The sequence below is a fragment of the Zea mays genome, chromosome 3 (genome assembly GCF_902167145.1).
Source record: "Zea mays cultivar B73 chromosome 3, Zm-B73-REFERENCE-NAM-5.0, whole genome shotgun sequence".
NCBI classification, from domain to species: Eukaryota; Viridiplantae; Streptophyta; class Magnoliopsida; order Poales; family Poaceae; genus Zea; species Zea mays.
Genome location: NC_050098.1, coordinates 206940812 through 206951736, shown reverse-complemented (window position 1 = coordinate 206951736; position 10925 = coordinate 206940812). Strand labels below are relative to the sequence as shown.

The 10925-nt window shown below is 44.5% G+C and overlaps 1 protein-coding gene across 2 annotated transcripts; it reads left to right on the top strand.

The window, feature by feature from the left end:
• The first annotated feature begins 200 nt into the window (after nucleotides 1-200).
• On the top strand, nucleotides 201-5287 carry LOC100286036 (uncharacterized). 2 transcript variants are annotated; one of them, XM_035965929.1, is made up of 20 exons: nucleotides 201-540; nucleotides 707-936; nucleotides 1315-1435; nucleotides 1521-1595; nucleotides 1690-1841; nucleotides 1927-2032; nucleotides 2121-2186; nucleotides 2282-2377; nucleotides 2472-2543; nucleotides 2692-2775; nucleotides 2906-3004; nucleotides 3354-3401; nucleotides 3491-3544; nucleotides 3650-3748; nucleotides 3834-3923; nucleotides 4007-4084; nucleotides 4164-4238; nucleotides 4320-4410; nucleotides 4667-4795; nucleotides 4896-5287. In XM_035965929.1, exons 1-20 carry the CDS (start codon nucleotides 400-402, stop codon nucleotides 4982-4984), a joined length of 1995 nt encoding a protein of 664 aa, XP_035821822.1. In that variant the 5' UTR covers nucleotides 201-399; the 3' UTR covers nucleotides 4985-5287. The 2 variants fall into 2 exon arrangements, with proteins under 2 accessions (XP_035821822.1, NP_001353540.1); NM_001366611.1 differs by lacking the exon at nucleotides 201-540 and having other exon boundaries at nucleotides 588-936; nucleotides 4896-5158.
• The last annotated feature ends 5638 nt before the right edge of the window (nucleotides 5288-10925 follow it).

The window sequence follows — 10925 nt, the reverse complement described above, 5'->3', positions numbered from 1 at the left end:
TAAATCTAGAGTGTTTTTGCTCTCTGACTAAAATTTTTTATACTCTAAACTACAAATTAAATGTAGAATTAATATGTATGTACCATTTTAGACTATGACAATATATATTAAAAAAACTAATTTAAAATATATTAAAAATATGATGTATTATGTATGGTGGGATAGATTTAAATAAAACCCCATGTAAGAATTGAAATTTTAGAAGATGGAATCTTCTAGAGAATGGTAAAAAATGGAATTTAGAGGTATATAAAGAGAATCCCTCCGGTTAATCATTGATCACCCAAGCCAGTGGAGCCTTGGCCTCGAACAGAATAGAACCAACCAATCGCGCGGGCGCAGACAGTCGGCTTCCACCAACCACGTTGCCAGCAGGCAGCGGCAGCCTCCACTTGCTCCATGTCTCCATCCAACCCTCTTCCGCCGCCGGGCGAGACGCGCGTCGGCTGCTCGTTGCCCTCACCAGTCACCCCTCAGGCCATGGGCGGGGGCCCCGCTCGTCATGTGGCCATGCGCGCCCTTCGCGCTCGCTTCCTCTCGGTAACTTCGCGGTCGACCTCCCCGCTCCCAAGGCCCGCCACCACACCGGCTAAAGTCTTAGCTAACGCCAGCAGCCCCACGTCTCCGCATCGCCGTTAAATAACATCGCCATCTCGCGTTGCTCCCGCACTAACCACGCCATCACTTCTGTTAACTACATTCGCAGCGGCAGCGGGAGGGAGGACCAGCGGCAGCGTCGACCTGGTGGTGGTGCGCTTCGGGTTCGGCGAAGGGCGACATGGAGAGCACGCTCAAGGGGATACGCGGCAGCGATGCGCCGTGCGTTCTGGACCTGGACGACGCGGCCACCGTGGCGGGCGGCGTCGAGGACACCTACGGCGAGGATCGCGCCACCGAGGAGCAGCTCGTCACGCCCTGGACCGTCTCCGTCGCCAGGTGAGTGTGCGTGGCCTGATTCGTTCCCGAGGTTAGTACTTAGTACAGGGTGAGGTTTCTGATCGGTTCACCCGCGGTGACTGGGGCCCGCTATTTCTCCGCTGGTGACAGACTTACCCTCCTGTGCCTGTGTTGAAACGAGGAATATGTGCGACCAACCTTGGTGCCGTGTTCCTTCGGGCCTAGTGTTGTTCATAGCATTTCCTTCTCTCAGTTTCTTTTTCTTCATATCCTATTTTGAGCGAGTACTTTGCAGTGATTGATGCAAGTGAAAATATATCCTGTTATGAACTTATAAGTTACGATGTTTCAATTTTGCTTTGTTTGGCAGTACAATTTGACATGTGATTTTTTTCCTTGGTGGTTGGGGTGTTGCAGCGGTTACAATCTGCTTAGGGATCCCCGTTACAACAAGGGACTTGCGTTCACAGAGAGGGAACGTGAGACGCACTACCTCCGTGGCCTTCTGCCACCAGCTATTGTATCCCAGGAGCTCCAGGTTCAACGATACTCGATACTTTTCTGTCATGAAACGATTTAAGTTTGTCTGCCTACCTGATCCCAGTGTATTCTGATGTCATCAGGAGAGAAAGATCATGAATAATATTCGACAATACCAGTTGCCTTTGCAGCGCTACATGGCACTCATGGATCTCCAGGTAACTGATCATTAAGTTTCATTGTTATGCATGGTACAGCTGATATAAGGAGTTCATTTGGGTTATACTTCTCTCTCGTACCATCTTATTACAGGAAGGGAACGAGAGGCTTTTCTACAAGTTGCTCATTGACAACGTCGAGGAGTTACTTCCAATCGTGTACACTCCAACCGTTGGCGAGGCCTGCCAAAAATATGGATCCATATTTAGTCGCCCTCAGGGTCTTTATATCAGTTTGAAGGAGAAGTAAGTTTTGCTTTATGGATTTTTTTTTGTCTCCAGAATGCCATTGCCTGTTCAGGTTCATATGGTGTTTTATTTGGTTGTGCAGGGGAAAGATCCTTGAGGTGTTGAAGAACTGGCCAGAGAGGAGCATTCAGGTTATAGTTGTTACTGATGGTGAACGTATTTTGGGGCTTGGAGATCTCGGATGCCAGGTATGGTAGCATCTTGTTCTAGGTGTATTGAGCATTGATGACAATCAATCTCCCAGGCTTTCTGCTGATTAAGATAACATCTATTTAGGGGATGGGGATTCCTGTTGGTAAACTTTCCCTTTACACTGCCCTGGGAGGAGTTCGTCCATCTGCTGTAAGCTTTTCATATCTACCTTTATGCTCTTATTCAGAGTTTCAGACTACTCTTTTCTTGATACATAAATGAATATGATATCAATAATGTTGTAGTGCTTGCCGATCACATTGGATGTTGGTACAAATAACGAGGAGCTGCTTAATGACGAATTTTACATTGGCTTGAGACAAAGAAGAGCCACTGGCCAGGTTGGAGTGTAACAGGACGTCAACATGTTCTAGTTTTCCTATCTTGTTCTAGTTCAAACTGAAGTCCTTAATTAATCGTTTTTGTACTGCTCAGGAGTACACTGATTTTCTGCAAGAATTTATGACTGCTGTGAAACAAAACTATGGGGAGAAAGTTCTTATTCAGGTAAGGCACATACTAAGAAGCCTCTATACATTATCAGAGCTAAGTTTGAAATAGAAATTTATGCAACTGGCAAATGAGTAGTGCCAGACTTGCACTTCTATATCTGAAACCCTATTACATCTTTACCTGAATATTGTTTATCGTGCAGTTTGAGGATTTTGCCAACCATAATGCTTTTGATCTTCTTGCAAGATATGGCACCACTCACCTTGTATTCAATGATGATATTCAGGTAGTATTATTTAATGGCTTATAACGTGTTTGTCAAGTGACTTACTCTGTCATATATACAAAATAAGATCAAATGCAAGTTTGCTTATTAAAAAGTGATCGCTTAAATTTGTAATGTTTATATATTGCAGGGAACAGCTTCTGTGGTTCTTGCTGGGCTTATTGCAGCACAAACATTACTTGGTGGTTCATTGGCAGATCACACTTACCTTTTCCTTGGTGCTGGAGAGGTTATTTTCTCTGTGATTCTTTTATAGGCATTTATTTTCAAGGTAGTCTTTATATGCTGATTTCTACGGTATTGTTATCTAATAAAATACCGGACGTAATGTGCTGATCTACCCCTCTTTATTTCAAGCGTGTCATGCTATATGCAAACCAAGCACCAACTCAACTATTTGTAATTTGGTAGTCGAAATAGCGTATATCATTCTTATTTTATTAGTGGAAGATCCTATTCCTGGAATTTATATTTGTAATTTTTTAACTAACTTGTTTACGGCTGCATTTTCCTAAGATCCCAATGTTGGTTTGTTTGCCGTGTTTCTCCCATATCAATAGTTGCTCTGTTGCTTGCAGGCTGGGACAGGTATAGCTGAACTTATAGCTCTTGAGATCTCACGTCAGGTGCTTCTTCACTTTCTGTTGGTTTTTTTCTCCTGTTTCTGGCTTGTGCTATACACGTCTGGATGGTCTAACGGTTTCTAAACGTGCAGACGAAAGCTCCTATAGAGGAGTGCCGCAAGAAAATCTGGCTTGTTGATTCAAAGGTCAATTTTATGAAGAGGGCCTCCTCGCTTTTATTTCATTATATATTTGTCTTAGAACATCAGTTTATTCCTTATTGCTAACTGTAGATACTGATCAATTAACAGGGCTTGATTGTCAGTACACGAAAGGAGTCCCTTCAACACTTCAAGAAACCATGGGCTCATGAGCATAAACCACTCAGCAACCTCTTAGATGCTGTTAATGTATGAGTTTGTCCTCAAGAAAAAATATGGATTCCATAATGTATCATGGCCACCTGAATCTCTCTTGACTCAAATGGCATTCCAGGCTATCAAACCAACAGTGTTGATTGGCACATCCGGGAAGGGGCAAACTTTCACAAAAGACGTTGTTGAAGCAATCTCCTCATTTAACGAGGTAACTTCCATTAACTGAACTCGTTAGTTCCGAGTCTATTGAGGCAACAAGGTTATAAGCTCAGTATTTTTTTTTAAACGCAGAGACCAATCATTCTTGCCCTATCGAACCCAACATCACAATCTGAATGCACAGCTGAGCAAGCTTACACATGGAGCAAGGTAATGGTCTCAGTCCGCAGTCACGTCAACTTTTTATTAACCATGGTTCTGCAACTGCACTAACGATCTGAATTCACAGGGACAAGCAGTGTTTGCGACTGGGAGTCCATTTGATCCTGTGGAGTACAATGGCAAGATACATGTTCCCGGACAGGTATGGATGATGAACACTGCTAAATGCTCATGTTGTTGCAGTGTGTGCTTTAAATGTTCGGAACTGACTCTGCTTCTACAGGCAAACAATGCCTATATCTTCCCAGGGTTTGGCCTCGGCGTGGTGATGTCTGGAGCTATCCGCGTTCATGACGACATGCTTCTGGCAGCATGTAAGTACTCGTAGGGCTTAGTTATTATAGATAAAAGCACCACACCTTATTACCGTAGTTGCGTTCATTTCTATATGGTTCTACCTTTTTGAGCTCAATCTAACCAAAGAATATGCAACAAGTAGGCCTCAGTTTGAATTTGAACTTGAATTACCTATATGATTCGCATGTGAATAATGGGTCACCAACGAACAAGTTTGCTGGTTGATGCACACTTTAGGTAGATGCTGAACTAGCTAATACTTTGATCGTACAGCGGAGGCTCTGGCCCAGCAGGTCACAGAAGAAAATTTTGAGAAGGGGCTGATTTATCCTCCCTTCTCAAACATCAGGAAGATCTCTGCCCACATTGCAGCCAGCGTTGCAGCAAAGGCATATGAACTTGGTTAGCATAATATCCGCCTATCTCATGACAACAATGAGTAAAAATGATTATGCTCTTATCAACAAAGATTGACTCATCACCCAACTCTTCCCACGTGCAGGTTTGGCAAGTAGGCGCCCTCGGCCAAAGGACCTGGTGAAATATGCAGAGAGTTGCATGTACAGCCCCATCTACCGCAACTACCGTTGAATTCGGATCAACTCCAGTTATGTGCAAATCAGCAGCAGCTATTCCGCAGCGTTTATCTCTTGCGATGTCATGTAAATCAGCTCCGGTTAGCCTTTTGGATGCTAGTCAGTCATGGTGCTGGTGCCGTCCTTCCGGACAAGGATAAATTTGGAATAAAGTTTGAGTCGACGATTCCTCCCTCGGTACTGCGTGTTCACCTGAACGTTTTTTTGCTTCACGCAGTTGCTGTTGTTTTCAACAAGTGCTTGGTTGTATGCGTGAAGGTAAGTAGGTAACACCAGGAAAGGTTCTTCTTTTTTTCCCTGATGAGGACAGATTCTCGTTTGCTTGAGGCTCTGTTTGGTTAGGGGTGGATTGAGGGGAATTGGAGGGGATTTAATCCCCTTCTATACAAATTTATATAGAAGGGGATTGAATCCCCTCCAATCCCCCTTAAACCCCTTCAAACCGAACAAGCCCTGAGGGGGCAGTGGTCCTTTTTTTGGGTGCTAAAATATATCCATCCAAGTCAGCCGGTCCAAGCCTGTTCCCATTTTTTCAATGTACCAGTCCTGAAGTTCCAGATAATCAGGTGGTAAGATGTTGTCGGTGTTTGTTTGATTGAACAGGCTATAGCTGCACGCCTAGACTGTCACACTTTCGGACGACCCATATTGTACTGCTGCCAGCCAAGGTGAGATAAAGGCCTGTACACATTGGTACGGTGATATATGCGACGATTCCTAAACAGAGAACCATTTGTCGCGCTGTGCCCGAGCCACCGCCCACCCAGACGATGCTGGCCCATTACCCCATGTGTAAATCCCATTTGCTCGCTTTATCAGAACAAAAAAAAAGTTGGCCAACTGCTGAGGCTCGATGGCATAAGCTCCATAGTCTACTGACAAACAATAAATGCTCCCATAACCCACGCAGCTGAAGTACTTCCTGCTTCATAATTATATAAACACCTCAAAAATAACCTCCATTATTGGTTCCTTGTCGTATTCTTTACCCAATGATAAGGGGCGGGTGCTTGATGTGACAACAACTTGATACCATAATCAGCACTTCTGAAAGGTGAACCTTTTTTGAACAGTGCTGTGAGTAGTGTGTGTACGATGTGACTTATATAATTTCTCAGATGTCATGCCCTCTGTCGTTATTCTGTCTGTATAACAACATCTACAATATCTTCGGATTAAGAAATGAGGCGACCATAATTTTAGACGATAGAATTCTGTAGCGAAACAACTATCTATAGACCCCCTTTCTTTTTTGTAAAAGAGCGTCACATTGGCATACGTCCTACTCCAACTACTACATTATTCCATGATCAGGTGCATGTGTTCGTGTGTAATCCAGCAATATGTCATTATTTTACTCACATGTCAATGGTGCGAGTAGTGTGCTGTTCGTATCCAGTAGGGAGGAACGATGCCGGCCGAAGGGAGGCGGTCGCCGCGGGCGAACGGTGAGAGGCGGCCGCACTTCTTCAAGGTGCTAGCACATCATGGGCGACTTCAAGAATCGCCTGGTGAGTAACTGATGACTCAGTTTACATTGTGTTAAAATGCTGCCTCGCATGCACGTGTGCGAACCTATACAGGTAGTAGCCACAGACTATATTTGATTATATTATACTCCCTCCGTTTTTTTTATTTGTCGCCGGTAGTACAAACCAAAATTATTCAAAATACTTGTCGCTGGTAGTACAAAGTGAAACAACTTTCCAATTTTACCCTCTTATTATACTCCTCTGCTCAGATCGCTGATGTGCTACTATACCGGATCAAAACCGAAGGCTGGCAGTGCTCCTGTGCTGTTCGCTAGCTTTGTTTCTGCTAGCTGTGCTGTTCGCCTGCATCTAGAGGAGCTCCTTGTTTTGTGTCTCCCTGCCTACCTAGTGAGTGAGGCAATACTGTACAGTACTCCAAGGGCAGAATCAAACTTGGTTGGCACTGATCAAACAACTACTCCAAGGAGTATTCTACTGCCATGGAGTACTGTATCTACCAGAGCACTGATCAAACAACATGAGCACTGATCAAACAATCATCAGCATAAATCAACACCACTATACCTGAAGCACTCGCAAACAATAAGGGAACCAAACCAATCCTTCTCTGTAGAAGAGGATCACTAACTGAACATTCTGAATACTCCATCATCAACAACCTAAACCACAATCTTAAGCAAGAGAGTAACCCATTTATAACAGTTTCCACTCCATCATCAACAAGTAAAAGAAAAGGCAGATCATCCAAAGATTCCATCACCATTCATCAAAAGACCAAGTTTAACCAAACACTAAACACTATTTCTAGTACTTTCAGCATCCAGAAACTTTCACTAGACAATTTTTTCACTAGATAAACACTAAACAAATGACCAAGGTTCCAATACTTTCACTAGACAAATTTTTCACTAGACAAACAATGAACACAATTTTATTCACTGGTCTGAACCATAACTTGTTGAACCAATGATGCATCACACTCGAGTTGTAAAGGAAGACGCCCTTGCCTTTCAAGCATCTCTTTCTTGATGTGTGGGATGTTATATCCATTTCCACCTCCAATTTTCATCACTTCCTTCATGCATCCATGTAGAGTCAAGAAAATTTTGTTTGATTGTCCCACTGGATAGTCTACAAAAGCCTAGATCCATAATATTAACGTGTTAGGGCATAATACTCTAGAGCACATGGTAGATACTGACATAGAAAAACAAGTGGTAAAAGAAGTTAGATACTGAACATAGAAAAACGAGTGGTAAAACAAGTGGTAAAAGAGTATTACTGTATTGACGGCAGCTACAAGCTCTTCGGTTGTTTTGGATGATGTCTTGTATTGAATTGACTGGAGAGAATTAAAGAACCCTAGATCCAATACGTTCAAATCTGGTGAGTTTGCAGGCTGACATGTAAGTCTAATGTCGAACCCACCTTGCTTAGCAGCCTCACAAAACAATCCATCATTAGGTGAAACATGTGGCTTCGCATTGTCTTGTTGTATGTATATAGGCTTGTTCGCGTCTTCAAGTGGCCACTTAGCACGAATTGCCGGCAAGACCTTTTCAATCATGAAACTTCGCATGACATCCTTTGTGATTGATTCAATGGGCTTCATCTCTATTGTCCCTGCCGGCCGATTCACACTCGATCTCTTGGCAGGTTCAAATGTGACAAAGGGCCAACAACCAATTTTGCCATCAAAGGTGCAATTGTCATCACTGTCAAACCTCGGCCTACCGAGAGCTGTTAAAATCTGGATTTTTGGAATATAATTCTTGTTCTTCGTTGTGCGAGTAGGCTCTACTTCACCAGGAGTTGAATAATATCGCTCAGTCTTTCTAGTGATGAAAAACCATTTCTCGTCAATGACAACGTGATCAAACATATCCTTGAACATAGGCTCATGAGGTACACTCACTGGATCAAGCATTGACAAACACCACTTTAGCCTATCCTTTTTATTCTTCTCTGTCAAATAGGGCTTTATGGAGTTTGAGACACGCTTTATGGTGCCATTTCTCTTCATAGAGTGGACCTTGCTTTTACTCACACCAAAGTGTGTAGCCACATCAGCTATCGTTGTACGACTCGATATAGGAATATCTTGAAGTGTTGACACATCTAGGTTAATCTTTTTGCGGCCACACTTTGACTTTGCACTTCCAACATCAACCAAACGACCTTCATCTATACAACTTTTTCCTGTTTTCCAAATGCGTTGTACTGTGCGGAGAGGTACTGAAAACTGTACTGAAACTTCTTTTTTGACATTACCACCCATAAGATATCCATTTTTTGCCCTTGCTAGCAAAGCTTCAAATATGGCTCTCCGTTCTTCATTAGTCACCACCTTATTCTTGCGTGCATTCTCCTGTGGTTGCACATTCTCATGAGCATATCCTTCAAGTTCCATATTTTCACCACTCTCTTGAGCATATCCTTCCTGGTGCACATTTTCATTACTCTCTTGAGTACATTCTTCTGGTTGAACATTTAAGTCGAATTCATGCATTACTCTTTGGCCTCTAGATATTGCAGTCAATGGTGATGTACCATGTCTAGATTCAGGTGATCTCAGCCATGCTCTAGGTAGTTCCATCATTGGCGACAACAACATCCTGCTCAATGGGGATCTAAAATGCGGCATGGTAGCGCAAGGGGACTTCCTCTTCTTGCTTCTCTGCCCTCCTTCTTCAGCACTTAGTCCACCTTGCATGTTCCTAGAAAATTCAGACAACATAAGGAGTAACAAATGTTAGTATTGTCTGAAAATTCAGACAACATAAGGAGTAATCTGCTGACAACTAATTGCATTCAACTAATTGCCCAGAAAATTTAGACATAAATTCAGACAGCATTCAACTAATTGCATAGATAAAATTCTGACAGCATTGAAAACAATGGGGAACCCAAAATCCTGACAGCATTAAAATGCTGACAGCATAAAATAGGAGCATCAACAGAACTAAACAATGAACATGGAACTGAAATGCTTACTACTACTACTGGGAACTGAAATCCCAGGGAGGCTCCATTGAGGATTTGCCACCAGTACGAGGTGCGGCAAACAAGCTAAACACTGTCCGACAGCCTCAACTTGCTTGGAACTGAAATGCTTTATTGCTGCTGTGGTGGATCTGTATCAGGATGGCCACATCCAACCAATGTTACCCTCTTTCCTGACTGATGTTCTAATGAACTTTTTCCCCTGTTTACGATCATGGATTCTCTCACTTAATTATCTGCATTTCAGAAATATTCAGAATCTGAATCCTAGTGGGCATGCTTTGCGTTGCATGAACTACTTATGGTTATGGTTTGGCCTGGTTCTTTGGGGTGGGCGTGACTTATTGTGCTGCTACAAGGAGCAGAGCTACCCGAGCCATACCGGGTTGCTGCAGCTCTGGCTTTCTTGGTCCTAGAGGGGAGCCGGAGCAAGGGAGGCGGCCATGGAGTGTTTCAGGGGAGGAGGCGACTACCAGAACAAGAGAGAAGACGATGGCCATGGGAAAAACTGGAACAAGGATCACCATCATACCTTGGGGATGAAGAGGATGAACTCGTGCAAGCTCGCCGGCGCCATGTGGGAGATTTAGATAGGCTCTGTGATGAGGTCGACCAACCATCGGTTCGCATCTCTTCCATCCCGCACCTCCACGCTCTCTCGTGACTGGCACCGCCGCTGGGAGTCTCTCCGTGAGGCTCGCCCTCTCCTTCCGTGAGTCTCGCCCTCTCCTTCCCTGAGGATACGCCCCCCTGCATCGTCGACCGCGGTCTCCTGCTTCGCCTATCGGTGACGCGGAGGCGTGGTGGGCTTGCCCGACGGCGGAGGCGGCGCCCGATGTGGCGGAGCCGCGAGCCCCCGATGTCGCCCGATGCGGAGACGGGTTCGAGATCTGATTTGTACTCAGGGGCAATTTAGTCAGATTGTCGTTACCTTAATTTTTGTTAAACTGTCGGAAACGTCAAATATAATAAAACGGAGGGAGTATTAGAGAGAGAGAGAGAGATCATATAGTAGGGCGGATGACATGGTTATATACGAAATAGTATGACATTTTGGTTGTACACTGTAGATAGACATCTCTGAACAAAGCCATTGAAAAATGCCGCTCATGCAACGTGTCTGCATGGTCATTTCGATTTTCGTCACACATGCGTGCACTTCACCGCCATGGTGTTCGACACCACGGCCTGCGAGCGGCAAGACCTGCTGCTCGGCATCGACCCGCGCCGTGGCCGGCAGAGCAACAAGCGGCGGCGCTGGCGGCGCGCGAGAGGACCGGGCCCTCGCGTGATGATGACGCCAGTGCGAAGCGGGCGGACAAGGATTATTCCGTCGGGAAGGAGTTGGTGTCGTACCGTGCGCCAGGTGAGCACGCAGCAGGTCTCATGCAGTCATGCTCCAATTGGACGCCGCCAGAATCGGACGGTAAGCTGCATAAC

What these genes read in the sequence shown, in the direction of transcription:
- LOC100286036 (XM_035965929.1), top strand. Translation starts at nt 400, where the DNA reads ATGTCTCCATCCAACCCTCTTCCGCCGCCGGGCGAGACGCGCGTCGGC. An exon ending in TTGGAGATCTCGGATGCCAG is followed by an intron (nt 2,033 to 2,120) that starts GTATGGTAGCAT and finishes ACATCTATTTAG; the next exon opens with GGGATGGGGATTCCTGTTGG. An exon ending in AGCAAAGGCATATGAACTTG is followed by an intron (nt 4,796 to 4,895) that starts GTTAGCATAATA and finishes TCCCACGTGCAG; the next exon opens with GTTTGGCAAGTAGGCGCCCT.